Source organism: Pecten maximus, chromosome 10 (assembly GCF_902652985.1).
Source record: "Pecten maximus chromosome 10, xPecMax1.1, whole genome shotgun sequence".
NCBI classification, from domain to species: domain Eukaryota; kingdom Metazoa; phylum Mollusca; class Bivalvia; order Pectinida; family Pectinidae; genus Pecten; species Pecten maximus.
The window spans coordinates 32,805,120-32,829,510 of NC_047024.1; the positions used below are offsets into that span (position 1 = coordinate 32,805,120).

General features: G+C 34.0%; 1 protein-coding gene across 1 annotated transcript in view; it reads right to left on the reverse strand.

Moving 5' to 3' along the window:
* Window positions 1–24,391, reverse strand: part of LOC117335371 (low-density lipoprotein receptor-related protein 4-like) — a 137,373-nt gene that overhangs the window by 33,224 nt on the left and 79,758 nt on the right. Inside the window, 15 exon segments of the mRNA XM_033895327.1 lie at window positions 2,490–2,615; window positions 2,913–3,089; window positions 3,488–3,705; window positions 9,321–9,477; window positions 9,780–9,930; window positions 9,932–10,011; window positions 10,917–11,168; window positions 11,872–11,985; window positions 12,521–12,652; window positions 13,195–13,308; window positions 13,508–13,633; window positions 16,343–16,468; window positions 17,160–17,282; window positions 21,889–22,008; window positions 23,823–23,948. Of these exon segments, the coding sequence (XP_033751218.1) occupies window positions 2,490–2,615; window positions 2,913–3,089; window positions 3,488–3,705; window positions 9,321–9,477; window positions 9,780–9,930; window positions 9,932–10,011; window positions 10,917–11,168; window positions 11,872–11,985; window positions 12,521–12,652; window positions 13,195–13,308; window positions 13,508–13,633; window positions 16,343–16,468; window positions 17,160–17,282; window positions 21,889–22,008; window positions 23,823–23,948 (2,142 nt within the window).

The following is a 24,391-nucleotide window of genomic DNA, read 5'->3' on the forward strand; positions in this document are numbered from 1 at the left end:
GACAGGTGTATTATACGTATACTGTATATGTACATTGGACAGGTGTGATGTACATACACTGTATATAGGAGTGTCTGTCATTGAACAGGTGTGATATACATACACTGTATATAGGAGTGTGTCATTGAACAGGTGTGATATACATACACTGTATATAGGAGTGTCTGTCATTGAACAGGTGTGATATACATACACTGTATATAGGAGTGTGTCATTGAACAGGTGTGATATACATACACTGTATATAGGAGTGTCTGTCATTGAACAGGTGTGATATACATACACTGTATATAGGAGTGTGTCATTGAACAGGTGTGATATACATACACTGTATATAGGAGTGTGTCATTGAACAGGTGTGATATACACACACTGTATATAGGAGTGTCTGTCCTTGGACAGGTGTGATATACATACACTGTATATAGGAGTGTGTCATTGAACAGGTGTGATATACATACACTGTATATAGGAGTGTGTCATTGGACAGGTGTGATATACATACACTGTATATAGGAGTGTCTGTCATTGAACAGGTGTGATATACATACACGGTATATAGGAGTGTGTCATTGAACAGGTGTGATATACATACACTGTATATAGGAGTGTGTCATTGAACAGGTGTGATATACATACACTGTATACAGATGTGTCTGTCCTTGGACAGGTGTGATATACACACACTGTATATAGGAGTGTCTGTCCTTGGACAGGTGTGATATACATACACTGTATATAGGAGTGTATGTCATTGAACAGGTGTGATATACATACACTGTATATAGGAGTGTGTCATTGAACAGGTGTGATATACATACACTGTACACAGATGAGTCTGTCCTTGGACAGGTGTGATATACATACACTGTATATAGGAGTGTCTGTCCTTGAACAGGTGTGATATACATACACTGTATATAGGAGTGTGTCATTGAACAGGTGTGATATACATACACTGTATATAGGAGTGTGTCATTGGACAGGTGTGATATACATACACTGTATATAGGAGTGTGTCATTGGACAGGTGTGATATACATACACTGTATATAGGAGTGTGTCATTGAACAGGTGTGATATACATACACTGTATATAGGAGTGTGTCATTGAACAGGTGTGATATACATACACTGTATATAGGAGTGTGTCATTGAACAGGTGTGATATACATACACTGTATATAGGAGTGTCTGTCCTTGAACAGGTGTGATATACATACACTGTATACAGATGAGTCTGTCATTGAACAGGTGTGATATACATACACGGTATATAGGAGTGTGTCATTGAACAGGTGTGATATACATACACTGTATATAGGAGTGTGTCATTGAACAGGTGTGATATACACACACTGTATATAGGAGTGTCTGTCCTTGGACAGGTGTGATATACATACACTGTATATAGGAGTGTCTGTCCTTGAACAGGTGTGATATACATACACTGTATACAGATGAGTCTGTCATTGAACAGGTGTGATATACATACACGGTATATAGGAGTGTGTCATTGAACAGGTGTGATATACATACACTGTATATAGGAGTGTGTCATTGAACAGGTGTGATATACACACACTGTATATAGGAGTGTCTGTCCTTGGACAGGTGTGATATACATACACTGTATATAGGAGTGTCTGTCCTTGAACAGGTGTGATATACATACACTGTATACAGATGTGTCTGTCCTTGGACAGGTGTGATATACATACACTGTACACAGATGAGTCTGTCATTGAACAGGTGTGATATACATACACTGTATATAGGAGTGTGTCATTGAACAGGTGTGATATACATACACTGTATATAGGAGTGTCTGTCCTTGGACAGGTGTGATATACATACACTGTATATAGGAGTGTGTCATTGAACAGGTGTGATATACACACACTGTATATAGGAGTGTGTCATTGAACAGGTGTGATATACACACACTGTATATATGAGTGTCTGTCCTTGGACAGGTGTGATATACATACACTGTATATAGGAGTGTGTCATTGAACAGGTGTGATATACATACACTGTATATAGGAGTGTGTCATTGGACAGGTGTGATATACATACACTGTACACAGATGAGTCTGTCCTTGGACAGGTGTGATATACATACACTGTATATAGGAGTGTCTGTCCTTGAACAGGTGTGATATACATACACTGTATATAGGAGTGTGTCATTGAACAGGTGTGATATACATACACTGTATATAGGAGTGTGTCATTGAACAGGTGTGATATACACACACTGTATATAGGAGTGTCTGTCCTTGGACAGGTGTGATATACATACACTGTATATAGGAGTGTCTGTCCTTGAACAGGTGTGATATACATACACTGTATACAGATGTGTCTGTCCTTGGACAGGTGTGATATACATACACTGTATATAGGAGTGTCTGTCCTTGAACAGGTGTGATATACATACACTGTATACAGATGTGTCTGTCCTTGGACAGGTGTGATATACATACACTGTACACAGATGAGTCTGTCCTTGGACAGGCGTTGACCAGTCGGACAGGAACAGGAGTAGTCCTGACGGTTAGGCAGACACAGGTGACTACAACCACCATTGTTTCCTCCACAATGATTCTCAACTGCAACAAAACCATATTAATTATACAACTCATACTGAAAATGATGTTCCCCATAAAATCTTCAATTCATACATATATCAATATGATAATATCTTATAAAACTTACTTATTTTCTTTCATCTTCTCTATTATTTTTTCTCTACACGATAGTACGGTTTTTCTTTATTAGTTCCTTTTCTTTACAAGACTGAATTGGATCTCTTATCTCTACATAAAAAGAAGTTTCCTATAACACAGATTACATTTATTGATGGTAAAATGATGAATTTACCGATGTGTAAAGGACAATATACTCACACATGGGTTGTCTTTGTGGATGGAATGTGTGGATATCCATGGGGAAGTGGAGACGATTGCGGATTGTTTCCACATCATTGCCGGTGAACTTGTTAGCTTTATTTATACTCTTGGTATGCCAGTCTGTCCAGTATAGTTCATCCTCAAACAAAGTCAGGGCAAATGGGTGTGGCAGACCTGTACATAAACAACCATTGGTAGTTCTAGTCATTTCAGAGGGATTCAGGGTTCCACATTGACAATGATACAAATTCTCAGCTTAGAATATAGTATATACAATGTAATTAATTCTCAGCTTAGAATATAGCATATACAATGCAATTAATTCTCAGCTAAGAGTATAGTATATACAATGTAATTAATTCTCAGCTAAGAGTATAGTATATGTTAATCCTCAACTTAAAGTATAGTATATACAATGTATATTAATTCTCAACTTAGAATATAGTATATATATATACAATGTATATAATTCTGAGCTTAGTATATGGTATATAGAATGTATATTAATTCTCAGCTTAGAATATGTGTTTTCCTGTAAATGTTCCATGTCATTAACAGGTTATATAGTTTACCTCTGTCTATAACAGTGCGCCTATTCTTGCCGTAGAGGTCTGAGCATTCTATGACATGGTGCTTAGCATCTGCCCAGTAGAGTTTGTCTGTAGCGTAGTCCAGTGTCAGACCATTCGGCCAGAAAAGTGATGTATTCGCTAATACCATTCGCTCAGTTCCATCCATGTTTCCACGCTCGATCTTTGGTACACTTCCCCAGTCCGTCCAAAATATTGAGCTGCATATACAAAATAGCAGATTTGTTTAAAATCATTTACAAATGAATTCAAATTACATCAAGGATATGTTTTGGTTGTCTCCAAGCAATGCCAAAACAGAAAAAAATACCTTGCTGATTGGTTGCAGAGAAAAAATCCAGATATCGATTTCAATACCTACAGATTTCATAGTACTCAGCAGTTATAGAAATATTTGATAATTTAAATGACCCCATACCGAAATAAAGCACACTAAAGTATACTTTTATGCTACTTTAAGTATACACTTTTTCCTACTTTTTTGAAAAAGTACCAAAAAAGTATACTTTTTTTGTACTTTTCTGGACTTAGAAATTTTTCAGAGTACTTTTTCTGTACTAAATTTGGACTCTGAAATTTCTCAGAGTACTTTTTTTGTACTTTTCTGGACTTAGAAACTTTTCAGGGTACTTTTTCTGTACTTTATTTGGACTCTGAAATTTTTCAGAGTACTTTTTTTGTACTTAATCTGGACTTAGAAATTTTTCAGGGTACTTTTTCTGTACTTTATTTGGACTCTGAAATTTTTCAGAGTACTTTTTTTGTGCTAAAATCTGACTTAGAATTTTTTTGAAAGATTGTGAAAATATGGATGTACTTTTTTCCTACTTTTTTGGGACTTAGAATTTTTCAGCTAATGCCATTGTGCTTTTTTTGTACTTATTATGGACTTAGAATATTTTCAGACATTGCGAGGGGTTATAGCATATTAATATTTTCAAAATTAAATCTGACTTTTTCAGTCGACTACAAATCTAAGACTAAAAAAATAATACCCAGGATTAACCACAACAAATATCTATCAAATAAGATACAGAAAATTATCATTTGGTAATATTAAATGTTTTTGATCTCGTTTTTTGTTGTTTTTTTTTTTTTGTCTTTTTTATGTTCTAAAAAATACTTTTCATACTTTGATCAGTACCACAGAAATTTATCTAAAAATAATTAAAATTCAACAATTATTATCATAAGTATTTCACTTCAATGTACTTTGTTAGTAAGGTTCACACATTTTAACGGTGATTTCTTTGTCACTTTTCGTTTGTATTTCCATATGCATCTCAGAAGTAATAAACTTCACATTGATGAATGTTACTATACGTTCATGTGACGAACGTCAAAACTTAGCTCTATAAAAATTTTGTTCCAGATCGTTCTTTGAAGTTACAGTATTTTGGCTTTAATTATAAACTCTTTAACGGAGTTTAAAACATTTCGTTTATCCAAACGTTAACCTCTACCAGATCGGGGATCACTCTACGAACACACATGTGCCCGTGCCTGTAATACGCTTTTAATTCATTCAAATGAAATTAAAATCACCTGCTCTTTGTCTGCATATCATATACTTGCTGGATATACGTGGTTTTAAGATTACATCTGATAATTGCACCCGAAATCACGTCGTGTTCTGTCAAAATATTCACCGATATACTCATATAAACATGTGTAATACTGATATAGTCACTCGGACGCTTCTTTGTAAAACGTATATTGAAGTCAAGCGCTGTGATGATCTCGATCTCGATATGGCTTGACTGACAACAAACAGGCATGATCAAGGAACAATATTCCGGTATTTAAATCAGAATTACATCGCATTCATTGAAATGGTGAAAGTGAACACAAAAAGAAAACTTTAATTTGTCTGATGTTTATTTAGCAAGATCGTACGATAATTCGGACAACGACACAATGTAGCTGTACTCTAATCTGTTGTAGAATGATCTCGTAGGAGTGTTGTGTGTACAAATAAAATACTCTATTGTATACAAAAATCAAGATCAATACCAAGATCTATCATAAATATTTTAATTGATATAGTAGACGGCTTGAATAACTGCAACACCAAGATCGATCAAAAATATTTCAACTGTTTTAAACTAAATCTTGAAACCTGTGTGTTAAGCTAACAAAGCGATCAGGATATATGCTTAACGCCGTACCGAAAGTTAATTTCACCCGTGGTGTTAATTAATATAAGCGACAGTCGACTGTAATGGCAAATCATACCTAGCTTTATTGTTTATTGGAGTTACCTGTGTACCTCCCGTCTCACCTGTACACATATTGCCCCTCTTAGACGAAGTCTTATGCCTGCGGCGTTAATTATAACAATTTATATTGTCAAGCTTGACTGCCTTTCACTACGATCAGATCACAGGTGCCTACCCTCATTTAAACAAAACATCCGGATTACATAACAGGTACTGACGAGGCTTATACCTGTGTCAGATTATCATCGGTCGGTTCACCTATGACCTCGGGGCCGTGATCTCGTTTGTTTACTTCGGTTTACGGAATCTACCGAGATTTGACGAGTTCGCTTCGTGCGATCATTTTGTGCAATGTGCAAGCTTTAAATGCTGAAGTAGTAATACCAAAAGTATGAAACAATAGAGGTTAAGGAAGTAGAATATAAAAAAACAAGTAATAAAAGAATGAAATCGATACAGTAGATCTCCGACAAAACTTTTTTTTTATCCCATGATGCAACAAACAGCGAGATTTTAGCGGGAAGTCTGATAGCCATGTTTGAATTTCACCGGATGTTTATCTACGGAAGAAACATAAACAAACACGATTTTGATATAGAATAGCCTAAAAACGAAATTCATTTTCTTGCCTAACTGAAGAAGATCGACTATCTGTCAGTAAGTGGCCAAAGAATATCAGCTTTCTTGTTGTTTTTGGCGACAAATGCTCATTTTCACCCGAAAATATCACAGATATCGCGACCAGGTAAGTTTACAATTTTATTATTTAAATCTATTTCGTCTTCTGCACGTTCCTACATCGTTTCACATTATATAGGTGAATGGGGGCCTACACATGTTAATATTAATACTTGATTACTTCGTGTTTCAGGGTTTTCATAATGAATTCATCACCGATTACAGTTTACACGGCCCGAGTTTAATTAACAAAGAACTGCTAGATCCACGTGTGTTTCAATCGTAAGTATTCAATTTACAGATTTATGCTACCATACGCCTGGGATTTTATAAGCATCCTGATTGATAGCACCCAAATATTGAGAACAAGAAGAATTTTATTTCTTTATTGACGAACTTCGATGTAGTTATATTGCATTTTTATTTCTGTCACGTAACGGTAAATTCGTAATATCTTTACTACATATTTCATGCATTTTGACAAATTTCCAATAAATTTTTATGACTTCGTTTTTCAATGGAATTTATTGAAATTTCACTTACATGTAAAGAATTATTTGCTTATTCATCTGATAATATTTACAGAATTTTTTGTAGTTGATTTCAAGAGATATTGCATAAAATTTAAAAAAAAATAGCAATGACATTTTTAAGTTAGAATATAAGAACGAAAGTAACGTCACATTTCGGGCAACATGTGTATATCTATTTTAGGGAATATATGTAAAAATATCGGTAAATGAGCTAATAATTGTCTACTATAGTATATGGAATTTGAAGAAAATACATTCAAAAACGAAGTCAATAAAATCCATTGAAAATTTGTTGTATGTCATGATCATGATCAATTCACAAAAAAATGATCTCAAGAAATGATTGAATAAAAAAGATGTGTTTTGGAGTATTTTGATAGTTAGTTGCATAATTTAAGATGAAACAAACTGTCAGAGAATTCTGGAGTAGCTTGATTTTTATTAAAGTACTTATCCTTATAATTAAAAGTTTTATGTTGTAGCTTTAAACTTGTATACCTGTGGCTAGCTTTTCTTGATCAGGTGCATATATAAGGAAAATTATCTACATTTTTATATTAAACAAATCTTCACAATTATTCTAAGTTTTGATATAAAAAATATTTTAAAATTTTCTCTTTCTTCCAACAGATTATGCAGTACATTCTGAAGTGACGGAAAGCTTAAAGATATTGCATTGTGGTCCGAATTGAGGGCAATGATTCGCATAAAGCAAAAAAGGAATGAAGAGAATCAGACATTTTATTTTTCGAATTCACACTTACTTGGATTTGACCAGTTTAAGCAAGCAACATTATGCATATACTATACTTCATTGTATTCAGTATGCATTTATGCATTGTTTTTTATTTACATTTTTTTGTTGTGTTTCCTCAAGAGGAATTATGATTCGACAATTTTTACAAATGTTATTGCCCTTTTTATTTAGAATAGTATATTTTTTTTGTCTGGATCTCCTACATACACATGATATAAAATTGTGTTTTCCTGCTTGAAAAAAATATTAGAATAATTTATCAAAAGTTATTGCCCTTATATACATAGATGTCCATCTGTAAATCCTTAACCTCACCCTTAAACAAATTTCGAGCTTATTAGATCAAGACTTTGCTATGGCATGAAATTATACTCAGTGGAATTGTGATTGGATAACTAATCTTGTATTTCAATGTTTGTTTTCACTTTATACAATTGTGCATTTCTCTTAGGAATGGGACTGATGTATGTATTGTTTAAGCATGCAGTATTCTCATTTAAGCTTATCTCCTATATTTTCAGAACTAATTTCCTACACCATTAAATTAAGTCCCTTTTTTTGGTAATTTTTTCCTACTTTTTTAGTACTATTTTCCTACTTTTCTAGTACTTTTCTAGTACTTTTTTCCTACTTTTTCAGTACTTTTTCAGTACTAATTTCCTACCTTATTGGTACTTTTTTCCTACTTTTTCAGTCCTAATTTCCTTCTTTTCAATACCATTTTCCTACTTTTTTGATACTTTTTCAGTACAAATTTCCTACTTTTTTAGTACTATTTTCCTACTTTTCTAGTACTTTTTTCCTACTTTTCCACTACTTTTTCAGTACTAATTTCCTACCTTATTGGTACTTTTTTCCTACTTTTTCAGTACTAATTTCCTGCTTTTTCTGTACCATTTTCATACTTTTTTTGTACTTTTGTACTTTTTTTGTACTTTATGGACTTACTGTAAAAGTACTAAAAAAGTATAAAAGCACAAAAAAAGTACACCATCAATTTGTCCCTGTGCACTTTATACTATTATTGTACTTTTAATGTACTTTTTCTGTACTATATTTGTGCTTTTTCTGTACTTAATGAAAACAATAAAATGTACTAAAGGTATACTTTTGTTAGACTTTTATTGTACTTTAGTACTTTTTTTGACTCAATTTGGAACCGTGTTGGAATATCGGTTCCAAATTGAGTCAAAAAAAGCATACTTTTTCTATGCTTTTTTAGTACTTTTTTCCCATACTTTTTTTGTACTTTATTTCGGTGTGGGACACCATTTTAATTATATAAATTTGAAAAAAAAACAACATTTTTCTAAGTTATATTTCATACAATCATGTAACAAAATTCTAAAAACTTTGTTTTTCATTTATTCACAAATACCAATAACATTTTATGGTTTCTAATATTCCTGACAGAAATGAACTACTATAGTCCTGGTTTTCTAATTTACCTCTGACTGGGATGGACAACTATAATCTTTCTCTTTTAACTCATATCCCAGACTGGGATAAACTACTACAATCTTTTTTTAAGCCTACCCCTGACCAGGATGAACTACTACATGTACAGTGTTTCTTTTAAAGCTTACCCCTGACCAGGATGAACTACTACAGTGTTTTTTAAAGCCTACCCCTGACCAGGATGAACTACAATGGCACGCGGCTTTTCCATCTGGTTCCAGTAGAGGACTTTGCGGTATTTCCCCTCCAAATCTGTGACTTCAATAGTTGATGTCCCAGAGTCAGCCCAGAACAGGAGATTGTGTTCCCAATCCACTGCGATCCCTCCTGAAACATAATCACATGTGAGTAAGGATCTCAAAGACAGAACACATATTGCTATTCAACATCTAATTACCAGTAACTTAAAATAGTTCACTCAAAATACAAGATACTACTATTTTGAGAAATGTTTATAAATAGTTACATTATAAGTACCTTTGTATTTTTTTCTAATTTTTTTAGAAGAGCAGTACACTTATTGTACTTTGAATTTAGCATTTTTACTTTCATAATCAAAGCAATATTCTTCATTTAAATAGATTTCCAGTATATGGGAGATAACTGAGTAAGACAACAGGATATCTCACCTGGACTCTCTAATCCATACTTCACCACATCCCGAATTTGACTGCCATTGATGTAAGCCCGTTTGATCTTGTCCAGGGCAATGTCGGACCAAAAGACAAGGCCTTTTTCATGATGGAAGTCTAGAGCAATAGCGTTAGGTAGGCCCTCTAAGGATGGAGTCAAACTCGGATTGGTCTGGCAGAAGTTTACGTATGTCGACTCGGTTAGCAAATATCAGGTATGCCTTCCCTCCTGGAACAGCAAAGTACAGGTAACTACGACTCCTGTTTCCATGTTTGAGATGATAATTTCCTTTCCTCTTAAATTCTTATTTCATACACATATGTCATATGTTAATATAGACTTTGCTATATTACAACAGGGGCATGATTTTATTTCTCTGTCACCTTTGCCAGACACAAAGAGTATGTTCCTAATCTATTAACAAATGATAGACAACCTGAAGAAGTGCATTAACAATTAAGAAGCAATGCAAGTTTTTTTCATTATCAACTCCGAAACTGGGACCTTGATTATAGAGCCTATTTGAATCTTGAAAATCCCTCCACACACTGACATGTGTAGACTGGACAACCCCAGTCCCTGTATCCACACACTGACATGTGTAGACTGGACCACCCCAGTCCCTGTATCCACACACTGACATGTGTAGACTGGACCACCCCAGTCCCTGTATCCACACACTGACATGTGTAGACTGGACCACCCCAGTCCCTGTATCCACACACTGACATGTGTAGACTGGACCACCCCAGTCCCTGTATCTTATGTGTCTAACCTTACAGCCACAATTGTCTCCATATATACAGTGACACATATAGAGGTGGGGCTGCCCTTCCCTGTATCAATTACCTCTAGCCTTACAGCCACAATTGTCTCCATATATACAGAGACACATGTAGGAGGAGGAGGGCTATACCCTTCCCTGTATCAATTACCTCTAGCCTTACAGCCACAATTGTCTCCATATTTACAGTGACAGATATAGGGGGAGGCAGGGTTGGGGGGTTGGGACTGCCCTTCCCTGTATCAATTACCTCTAGCCTTACAGCCACAATTTTCTCCATATTTACAGTGACAGATATAGGGGGAGGCGGGGTTGGGGGGTTGGGACTGCCCTTCCCTGTATCAATTACCTCTAGCCTTACAGCCTCGTTTGTCTGGCTTGAGTTTATATCCCTCCACACATTGACAGGTGTAGGACCCTGGTTGGTTCTGACAGATCTGGCTACAGGTGCCCTCCCAGCTACATTCATTTAAGTCCTCACAGGTTTTACGGTCCTCTCTCAGCTGGTAACCGAGCTTACAGGAACAGTGTGGTCCTTTAGATGTACTGATACAGAACTGCTCACAGTCACCATTCTTTACATAGCAGTCTCCAGGGAATTCTGGGTAAAAAGATGGCAATTACTGTTTCAGAGGTACGTATATTAGATTATATCAAGTACATTGTAGCTCAATATTTTGTAATTACTTGTAATTAAAATAGACTTAAATGTTTATCTGTATGTTTTTCTTGAAAATCAATGCTCCAATTTTTTAATGCATGGCCAGATGCAATATTCCCATTGATGAGGAAAACATAGGTGCATAGATACCTGAAATTTTAGAAGAAAGAAACAACTGGCCATCTGGAATTTTTCAATAGTGATGAATATAAAACAACTATCAGTAGATGACAGGACTGATTCTCTTTAAATTTCATTTTAAGACGAGTTAATGAGGTAAGGGAGATAACTCAAACAAGAGGTTAAACCATGAAAACTTCACCATCTATTGAGAATGGAGTTGACAAAGAGCCTTTTGGTGTGTAATAAATACTATTTTGATAAAAAGTTTCTTTGGCTTAACCTCTCGCCATTGCTGTACACTATTTTAAAACTGTCTACAAAAAGAATATTTGTATGTTATCTGAAGATTGTTATTTTTTTTATATTCAAAATGATATATATCTACAATGTTTCTATTCATTCCTTATCGTTTCATCAAAATATTTGTGATAAATTTCGATCTGAAGATGTTCAATTATTCAATTAAGAATTACACTGGATCTAAGTACTGTACATGACCTTGATGAAGGTCACAACTCACCACAGTCCTCCTCGTCCGAGTTGTCACCGCAGTCATCAACAAAGTTACACACTTTCTTGTTCCCAATGCATTGTTTATTTTTACATAAAAATTGAGCAATCCCACAAGCTGCAGCTGTCAAAAATACATATACATATATTTTATTAAAATATACAGGAAACAATCATCTAAATTCTCAATATACATGCTTCATTAAAATCTCGACTAAAATATATTCCAATCTGCCAATGAAAAGAACAATATTCCATTCCTCGTAACCAAGATTACTTAAATTGTAATTTTTCACAATAGAATTATATTAGTAGTAAATGTTCAGTAAAACATAGTACAACACTAATCACCATTGAGATTAGACAAATACTTGTAAGAGGGGAGGCAATCCATTTATTTATAAAACCAAATATATCCAGCAGAGCAGAGTGTTGCAACATCACGATAGTTTCTTTAGAAAATTACTTAAACAGTGTTCTTTACGTTAACATGATACACTACAAGCTTTATGAAGGTCCATTAGCACTTAAACATAAGGGTAGAATAGAAAGAACTTTTAGAATGGGATAATACAACATGACTAGTAGACAGAAAATGTATCTTATTAAATCGTACAATGAAGTATACGGTGCCAGCATTACCAGATTCTATTACTCACTTTTCCCCTGGTTACAGTTACGTTCGTCAGAGTTGTCGTCACAGTCGTTGACACCATTACATACCAACTTGTTATCTATACAGTTATGGTTCATACACTGGAACTGTTTCTTCCCACACTCCTTACTGTTAGCTGTCAATCACAAATTATACACATTTGTATCAAGGCAGTTTCATCATCTCACATGTTCCCACTAGAGTTTATTTCCCCTCTAACAAATTACTAATTGAAAATCTAGGTAAAACATATGTACGATACCCAAAAAACTATTTTTCAAAAGTCTTTTATCCACAAAATACTGCCAGGTGATATCTAAATTGGACGCAATATTGGAAGAGTTCAAGGTTTTTCATGGCAAATCTACTGATATCTGAATGAGTTGTATAATAATTATTTAAATTTCAAAGGCTGTTAAAAGTCATCATATCATGATGCTAATTTTATATCCTTCTAATAACATCAATAAAAGTGGTCATTTCTTTTATTTTACAGTAGATAATCTTTTAGAATTACTGACATCAACCTTTTATACATTAACTAACCTTTATATATCAACTGTATAAATGTTCATTTTCCACTACACTGACATTCTCTACCTTTAAACAAGTAATGGAAATATTATACCTTTTACTTAAGAACCAGAACACTGGCAGGTATAAACAAAACATAATTACCACAGCCTCGCTCGTCACTGTTGTCGGGACAGTCGTAGTAACCATCACAGTGGAATTTTTTCTGTATACACAACCCTGTATCACAGCGGAACTCCTCCATCTCACACACAGTGGCTGAAAATCAGAAGGAAATGGCCAATCAGTATATATACAACATACTCTTACTTTGGTAAATATCATGACATTTATAATTATTGAATTTCAACAACTTTTATATGATGTATTCCAAATATAAAAATGTTCGATTTCCCTAACGAATGGAAGTGTCAATGATATGACACCTGTAAGAAAGTTCTACATTGTAAATACATACAAAGGCTGCAGTTCTCTTCATCTGAGCGATCATCACAATCTATATCTCCGTCACATCTCCATTCCTTGTTGATACACATTGTGTCGTTACAGCGGAACTCTTCATCTTTACACTCGGAAAACAGGGCTGAAATGTAATGGATAGATACACATTGTGTCGTTACAGTGGAACTCTTCATCTTGACACTTGGAAAACAGGGCTGAAATGTAATGGATAGATACACATTGTGTCGTTACAGCAGAACTCTTCATCTTTACACTCGGAAAACAGGGCTGAAATGTAATGGACTGATACACATTGTGTCATTACAGCGGAACTCTTCATCTTGACACTCATATGCCCTGACAAATAATAGGTCTCATTGACATCATGATCATCTCCAATATTACAAGAGCAATCAATGATTGCGAAAGCTCACCGGCGGCAGCAATCACACTATGCATTCATTCTTTATGTATGTATAAGCATGTCATTTTGAAATTTTACGTCACATAATATCGCTCCTAGACCTCTAATGGATGTATAAACCAAAACCAAATAAGAAGGGTGTGGACTGACAAGCTTTCTAAAACTTACCCCAAAAATCTTTAAAGAGGGTTTTTGTGCCAAAAAAATTAAGTCCATGAAATGGTAAAATGCAAAAAAAAAATCACAATTTTTTTTGCATGATTTTGCCATAACATCACTCCTAGACCTCTAATGAATGTATAAACCAAATTAGAAAGGCATGAGGTGTATACTTTTGGACTTACAAGATTTCCAAAAACTTACCTCAAAAACTTTAAAGTTTTGGGGAGGGACGCGGATGTGGACACGGACGCCGGGTGACAGCATTAGCTCTCGGCTACTCGTAACCGTGAGCTAAAAATCTATCTGGACCGATTTAAGGTTATTGGGGTGGGACGCGGACGCGGACGCCGGGTGACAGCATTAGCTCTCGGCTACTCGTAACCGTGAGCTAAAAATCTATCTGGACCGATTTAAGGTTATATGTTAAATCGCACATTTTATGAGTTATCTCCCTTAAAATGGGTCGTTTTTTTTTTTTTTAACTATTGTGAAACAACTTAATATATAAATTCCTATTAATCACTCTCGATGGCCCAGATGGAAGCAGGCAAGGGGAGTAACTGCGGGATCAGAGTATTGAACCCCCATCCACCTAGGTGAAAGGTGAGTATGTGTTACAACTCGACCACTTTAAATATATCATTTTGGTCTTGTGTGAATCTTGAGAATTTTAAAACTGAATCATATTTGTCATCAGTGAATTTCTAATGAACTAACCATGACTCCATTAAATATATCAGTTTGAAACAGAAATCTGACTAAAAGCAATTTGTCCTTCAATCCACTTAAGGAAACAATGCTATTTCAAACCAAATGTTGGTGATCAGATCATATCCATGAGATTCAAGAAAACCACAACTCAATCTCGTAAGGAACCACAACTCAATCTCGTAAGGAACCACAACTCAATCTCGTAAGGAACCACAACTCAATCTCATAAGGAACCACAACTCAATCTCATAAGGAATAAGGCCAAACTTTGGCAATAATGCCATGATAAATAATATCTAAATTGATATATTGCATACACAATATAATCTTTAATCTGAAATATATACATACACAATGTATACTGTCATCATTGTGTCTGAAGCTTGTAAACATACAAATCTATTTTTAATGTCTTTCCATTTATATCTTTAATCAAATTATCTTAATTTACATTGGAATATACTTTTTTTTATCAAAAGGTCACTTTAAAGGAGAATATTTTTTTTACATTGAGTAATTTTCATGAGTGTATTTCAGATTACTTTAGTAAAACATATTAATTCAATGCACAATGATACAGACTATTCAAGACATATGATTTTGTATATGAATATTCATTTTTGAATTTTTGACTACCATTTTAGAAGAAAATGACAGTTACATATATCAAAAACATTTGAAATTGTAAAATTCAATCTACTTAAATAGGGGCAATTAAACAGAACTATTTCATCACAAAAGAACGAGAAATAGTTTTCTAACAAAAATGGCTTGCTACCTGGCAGATGCAATGTATCACTGCTATGTGGTTTCCAGTTAATATGACATAACTTTTGTGTTACATATATATTTTGGAATTGAAATATGACTTTTGGTAATATGATTACAACCTTATAGTAATTCTGTAACATAAATTGAAATTGTGTTGTCAAAGTATAAATGAAAATCACAAAATTGGAGCAAAAATGAAATTGTTATCATACTTTGTGTGCACATGAATAATTACATAAACACAGCCTTGGATGTATTCTATATAACATGGAAGTCCGCCACTGACACTCAAAGTTAAGGCTATATGCTACTTGACTATGACATAAGCAGTGGAGGTATTGATTACAGGAGAGTTCCTAAATAAATCCTGAAATTAACATGATATATCATTAATTTTCTTTTAACCCACAAAAATGAGATAATCATCCTCTTTAGCTCCATTCAATACACATATATATATATCTACCAATACTTGACTGATAGTGACCTCCATTTTGCCATGGTCGATATGACCGTCTTTGTGGTTATAATAACCATATTTAACATCAGTCAAAGATGATAATTGTGTAATAATACATTGTCATATGGACTATTTATCAATGCAATTTATTGAATTTCAGGTCTGTGTTCTGATCATTTTAGAAAAACTGGAAAATAGCAGAAAGCAGTTGATTTACACAAATAAAATCAGTGTCCACCCATGCACCTCTGGTTATATGGTCCATATCATTTACAAGAATCACTCCCAGTAATAGTCTTGAGAATGTTTTCCCTCAAACCTACCACAATCAGCCTCATCTTCCCAGTTTCCACAGTCATTGTTGAGGTCACACTTCAACCGTTTTGGGATACAGGTGAAGGAATGCAGACATTTGAACTCGTCCTTCCCACAGAACAGCTTCTCTTTGTCTGAAAAACATTCACAACAAAACTTAAGATCATACCATGACAGCAATTCTGGTTTATATACATGTACAAAGAGTTCATTTGAAATTCTTTAAATTACTTGGTTTAGGTTTGTTTTTGTTTAACGTCCTATTAACAGCTAAGGTCATTTAAGGATGTGCCAGGTTTTGCAGGTGGAGGAAAGCCGGAGTACCAGGAGAAAAACCACCAGCCTACGGTCAGTACCTGCCAACTGCCCTATGTAGGTTTCGAACTCGCAACCCAGAGGTGGAGGGCTAGTGATAAAGTGTCGGGACACCTTGACCACTCGGCCACCACTGCCCCCCTTTCAATTACTATACACACAAATGGTCATCATAATAGGTCAATGTGTAATATTTCTTGCTAAAGCCAGGACATCCAAAGATGTGAATAATGTATGTGTTGACATTTTTCTGAGTATATAAAACATAGATGTTGTTTATTTATATTTTACATATATTATATCACTGGGGGAGAATTCTGATTTTAAGCAAAAATCTCACATCTATTTTTCTGAAAGTTAGTTTTATCCAGCATATTTAAAAAATCAACTGAAACAGTAGTTAAGTCAATATCTTTAAGAGGACCAACTGGGACAATAGATAAGTTAGATAAGTCAATATCTTTAAGAGGAATTAAAATCTGAAACAAAATAATCAACTCTACAACTTACTGCACTTCTTCTCATCAGCTCCATCAGTACAGTCAGGATCTTTATCACAGCGCCAAGATTGAGGAATACAGGAGCCATCGCCACACGCAAACTGTTTACTACTGCACATCATTACCTCGGTCACTGTAAATCAACACAAGGATTTTTGTCTGTATAGTTTTAAGCAAACTCCAAAATTCAATAAAATTTCACTATTTTTTCAAAAAACAACCAAATATTCCTCCACTTGATATCATGGAAGTACCCTATGCAGTGGTTATTTCACTATGACTTGAAATACTATGATACACCAGTTTAAATTAAAGACATATATCGATGCATTGCAAAACAAATATCAAATTTTGGGAAATCGTTAATTCTTAAAATTCACCTTAATATGTCATTTCTGGAGAGTGAAAAGAAAATATATCTGATTTATTAAAGAGTTCATTCCAAAGTCACTATAAACTAATTTGTAGATCAATTCACAAGAGAAGCAATGAAGATTTTATATCAATTTCCCAAAATCTAAGATTTTTAACCCCAAAATACAGCAAAAAAATCATATTCTAGGTTTGATTGAAATAGCATTAATACATTTTGAGAAACTGAACTAAACACAAAACTTTAAAAGTCTAGATTACCAGCATCCCAAAATATTCCAGTCCCTACACCATAAATTCTGAATGATATTCTATTAATGAAGGCTGTGTTGTGATGTAGTCCATTGTGTGATCTAAACACCATGTTTGGTGAAAGTTGTACAAAAATTAAGTCACCTAACTTCAAGAAGTTCCATTGAGGAAAAAAGCAAAAGTAACATGACACAAGAAGTTCCATTACTAGGAAATCAACAAAAGTCACATGACATCAAGCATATCCATTACTAGGAAATCAACAAAAGTCATGTGACATCAAGAAGTTCCATTAGTAGGAAATCAACAAAAGTCATGTGACATCAAGAAGTTCCATTAGTAAGAAATCAACACAGGTCACATGACATCAAGAAGTTCCATTAGTAGGAAATCTGCAAAGGCCGCATGACATCAAGCATATATCCATTACTAGGAAATCAACAAAAGTCATATGACATCAAGAAGTTCCATTACTAGGAAATCAACAAATGTCACATATGGCATTAAGAATATATAAATTCTAGTTGCTAGGAAATGTGAAGAGTACTCAATATGGCATTTAGGGTAATCAAAACTTTAGAGAAGAAAGATGTATTAGAGACGAAAGACAGAATGTAAAACAAAAACAGAAGATTGTTCAGTTTTTGCATCCACTTCTGGTAGCCATATAAAATGTCTTTTTGGACGGAAACTAAGCAGTTTGTTCTGTGTTATCCTTGGCAGCAGAAACAAACAAAAACTACCCCGAGTTTGTCTTGATTTCCTCCAGACAGTTAACACATACTTCTGATGGTACCTAAAAAGTTGGCTTTGGTTTCCAAGATTAAACAACATCAACAGTACAAGCAATCAAATGTAAAAAACTTTCCAGGTTTATATATTTACACCGACAAGATTTCTATGTACCACGATAGAAACTGCTGTGATGCATAAATTCAAATGAACAATCTCTACACAATCTGTGATCTTTTTTTTTACGTCCGTCAATGAAAACCCGCTATATCATATAAAATGTTGTCTGGACAAAAATTAATCCGAAACACTTCCCCCAATAAAATTGAAATACACATATACACATAAAAAGCCCCTTCAAACAAAACACGTTTTTTTTCTGGATTATCAAGTCTTCAATGAAATTTTGGCTTGTACATTAATCATATATAAATGCTTAATTTTCATTTTTCTGTCTATGTTTGCATATACAATGTAAAAGAATATTTTACAATTGCTGAAAGAGGCTGATGATGCAGTAACCTGAGTTATGTTGTGTAAACTGATGGATGATGTTTAACTTTTAAATCAACATTAAATACCTGTGACCTTGAATGTACATGTAGATCAAGTTCATTCATTTGAGTAAACTTTGTAGACCTTAACTTTGCATGATACTGGCCTAATATCATGACCCTGGGCCTCTTGGTTATTGAGAAAAATCAAAAATAACATTTGTTTACAGACAATGCACAATATGACAGACAAAAGGCGATTAGAATAGGTCACTTGTGACTTTATCTCAGGCGACCTAAACAATGTGGAGGCATTTAAAAGAAAATTGGCAGAAATTAAGTTACCTACAGTATATACTGAAGATAAATGAAAGAAATCTCTTAAGACCTGTGTACAAAGTTTTTGAAATGATGAACTTGATAGCATTTTCATTACTTGATGAAAATTAAAAGAAAAGCATATGTCTTTATTTATAACAACACTTCAAAAAGCCAAATAGCCAAATGAGAATTTAAACATACACTCAAAACAATTCCTCAGGCCTAGGAATATCGCTATCTTCTGCAGTGAAAAAATATTACACGATCGAGTTGTTAAAACATATTTAAGGGCCTTAAATACTAATTTAGCTTTTTTATTATATATATCCATCACAAAACTGGCCTGTTCTACCATTATGTCATACAGAAATGTCATAAATAGCGTAAGGCACCTGTGTAATGACATCAATATTATGATGTCACAACATTATCATGATGTCATAATGAATCTGTGACGTCACATGATTGATTGTCTCTGCAGTGAAAAATGTACCATTCAAGTCTTATACAGAAATAATGAAAGGTTTCACTATACTCTCATTAATAAATGATGTGATAAACAGAATCTTACACTCATGGTTATATTGTAATATTGAATTAAACTTGTTAATATTTTCATGCCACTCGCCCATTAAGGCTGTTGTGGCATATCAAATCATTGAACTTATTTAATAAATTCCATATCATCACTCATGTAAGATCCTCTATTTATACCAAAAACTATGTTTAGAAAAGTCATTTTTGCTCTATCTATTTCTCTAATCTCATGGAACATGGCAATTTAGCAGTGTGTAATTCTTTGCAGTGATGCTTGATTTTCCAGACATCCAACATCCTGTATCTTGACTTTACTGACAGATTGAAATGACAAATGTGATTTTTTTAGTCAAAATTTATGTAGTATGAAGGCAATGCTCACTATACATTTTGTATTTTTGTGATTTATTGTTGTTTGGAATTAATGACTTTCTTAAGATATATAAATGAACCTCAATGAATCACATATTCAACATTTAGAACTTAACATTTTTGTCAATATTTTGCCAAAGCACCTGAATATATACTTGTGAAGAGAAATCCATAAAACCATCACATTATTATCTGTGTGGTTTTCCCTGACAGTGATGTGAAATCTGACATGTAGCTCTCAAAACCGATGGAGCAGAGCTTACAATTACTTCACCCGGAATAGGTTACTGGGAGGATAGCATGGAGTTAAAACTCAGCACAATCTTATCAACCTATCCAAATCAATTACTTTCAACTTTTATTACACGTACAGTTATGTAACTCTGACATATATCTTTAACAGTGCTAGGGCTTCTGGTCGTATATCATCTACTTAAAAACTGGAATGAAATATTACTACACAACCAGAGTTCAACTTGTACAGTTTAGGTGATAAATTGAAAACAGCCGACTCTCTATCAAATATATATTAAGATAGAAAAAATACATGTGTATTACATCATCAACAGAACTCAAAGTTAATATGAAAAGACAAGATCAGGAATTGGGGAAGCCTTGAAACTTAAATTAAAACACAGGAACCGCAACAAAAATTGGAGGGAAAAACCAAACTTGCTAGTTTCCTGTTGTGTACATCATTACTGTTTTTACAAGTACAAGGACAGTTTGTATAGCTATATAGATCATCACTGACCTCACACAGGCAGATCCTAATTAACTTTTTCAATAAAGTTTTCATACAAAATAAAAGACATTTAACATTAATTATTTTTTTAATTGGCCGGTGCTTTTCATGCATACAATACACATTTGTCTTTGAACTACCACCTTTGAATTTACAGAACCAAGATTTAAACAAAGAGACACTCTCCCATTAAGATTTTTGGATTGAAATACATTTCCCTATTTCTATGTCTCTGTATAATTGCATACATGAAAATCAATCAAGGACTTTTCAATCCCATGAGCCAGGATTCAAGACTTTTCAATGTCATGAGTCACAGGATTCAAGATTTTTCAAGGCCATGAGTCAGGATTCAAGACTTTTCAATCCCTGGATGAGCCAGGATTCAAGACTTTTCAAGGCCATGAGTCAGGATTCAAGACTTTTCAATCCCTGGATGAGCCAGGATTCAAGACTTTTCAATGTCATATCGAGTCACAGGATTCAAGACTGTTCAAGGCCATGAGTCAGGATTCAAGACTTTTCAAGGCCATGAGTCAGGGTTCAAGACTTTTCAAGGCCATTAGACAGGATTAAGGTTTTTCAATTCATTGCTTTTCAAGACCTGTTAACATCATTGCTTTCAAGGCCTGTTAACATAGTCAAATTCAAGGCTTTAATAGGTCTGTTAACATACTAACATTCAAGGCTTAATTTTCAAGGCCTGTTAACATAACAAAATCCAAGGACTTTTCATGTGTGTATACATCCTTCATGAAACACAATGAAATTATGGGACTCAGAGATAATGACATTTTATGTTATCACACATCATAGTTTTCATATTAGTTTGGTGTATAAATGTGTAGGTCAACAGTTATTTAAAAGACAGAGATCAGTGTTAAACTCTCATACTCTAGCCTATGGCTACTTACGACATTTCTCATCAGAATTGTCGCCACAATCATTGTCATGGTCACACCTCCATCCTGTTGGCACACATTCACCGTTGTCACATCGAAACTCATTCTCATCACAACTTCCTGTTGAAACAGCTGTAAAACCAAAATAAACAAAATTGAAATAACTGAAATGCTATATTTATCAACCTGTTACCAAAGCTCTTCTCGCCAATGTCATTTCATTATAACTATACAATTGTTGTATATTTGAAGATAAGTAATTTTCTTAATTAAGGTTGTACTTTGTGTGCTTGCAACTTCACTATAACATAAATACTTTTTTTCACAAATGATCATTTGATCTTTAGACCTATTGAGTTGTAATAAGATATTTGAAATTGAAGATATGCTTAGATTATAATGCAAATTTTGGTAGAGGGAGATAACTCTTACACAAATTACAATTACACATGGGCTAGCTATATATATAGTGTTTCACCCCATTTTTTTGCTTAATAGTGTATCGATGTAAAGTATTTTTGTTAGTTTAAATACATTTAAATTCATGAGATATGATAAAATGTTCAGTTATGCATAAGATTTCAACTTTGTTGGGGCACTTGTGATAATGGCTGGGATTGGCTGTCAAGGCAACTATATGGATAGTGGTTTTTACCAGTGTTGGATCAACCAACTTGAACACAGAACCAAAAACATTCTACATGATACTCGATATGCTTTTGGAAAAGATCTGTAAATAATTTATTTAATTAATTACGATTCATTTCATCCATGCATCAGCTCATTTGTTTGTTTCGATGCTGCTTTCGGTACTAGACACACTGAAGAGTTCCAATTTCGTAACATGCACATTAACACCTGCTCTATGAATCCCTTAATCGCCCCAGTGCATCCCATTACTCAAAATCAATGTTGATCACATAAATGTAATTAGGAGGATTTTTAGATGAAAATAATGAAAACTGCCAACTAATCATGTAAAATGTCTGAATTCATCAAGTAATGAAGAAAAGCATTCCAATTTATTATATATGTGCCAATCTAATTGGCTTTAAAATCTCAATGTACATCACATAATGGTTTCAAATAAATATTTGGGAGATTTGACAGCACTTTTCTTTCGTTTCTATTTATGCTAAAGAATATATAATGTTTACTGGAATTTACACATTAAAAGAGGCCCATGGGCCTTAACATTCACCTGAGTCTTAAACATATAACTAACTCTATGTATTTACAATGTATTTCTAAACTGTTGCTATGTAAAAAGTAGTTTGTTTCGCTCCTCCTCATAATTCTAACCAAATTTGAATCATTTCCATTAAAATGTGATTTTCCTTCATAAACTATAGAAAAGTTTAGTACCTCTCCAGGGAGAAACATGAAACCTATGGGCCATGAAATTTACAATTTTGATAAATCACCTTAGGACCTGTCCATCCATGAAGAGTATTCTATTCTACCAAATCTGGATCTTGAGAATATTTTTGAAATTCCAGTCAATTTGACCAAAAACATGGGATTTACATCCAGGAAATGATCTCAGATATGTTATCGATCTGACTGTCACTTTTATCTGCTATACCTGTTTTCTCTTTGTTTTCGCTTCACTTCCATTCTAAGAAAATGTTACCTAAAAATGATTAACTAATGACTGCATGTATGGCCGGATTGGAAAAGGTCACCTGAGCGAAACTGAGCTTTGCTCAGGTGACCTAAACATGTGGTAGTGGGATGATCTGGGCAGTTTAATCGACCAAGTGTTAATGCTGCCCCTCATGCTGGTCACATGACATTGATGTTAGCAGTTTTCAAAGGGCAACATTAACCCACATGCATATCACAATGAGGCTTACCCATAAATATTCTTATTGCAAATGTATTCTTGGCTATAGAGGGGAACAAAAAGAATTTTTTTTAATCTGAAAATTAAATTGAGAACTTACAACACTTGAGTTCGTCACTGTTATCCCCACAATCGTTGTCACCATCACATATCCAGTCGTTACTTACACACCTGTCATTGTCACAGGGCGAGTGATTGGCTGGACATGTGGGCGTTGTCCCTGTCACTGCAAAATAGATCAGTTATAATTATTATTTAAATTGTTTAAACATAATTACGTTGACAAACTGCAGATGACTAGAATATGAATATGTGATATGTTTACAGCACTTGATTGTAAAGAAAATGGACAAGATTAATGTTTGTTGCATAGAAAATTCCTCAACAGTTATATGTTTGATGAATGATTTGTTCATGAAAACTGAGAAGACTGTTATCTGAGGGCCCTATCTAGAATCAACTTAAAATGATCTTGATTCAGGACTGACATAATTTACATATCAAAACAACCATGCTTGTATAATAAGGTGAGATTGAGTCTCCTAATACTTTTTTTCTGTTGTTGAGACTTACATTAAAAGAACAATTAATTGCCTTTAGCTTTAACTTGAATGACATCATTTTTTTAATTTGATGGTGCAACAACTTGAGGCAGTGTTGAAGTACACA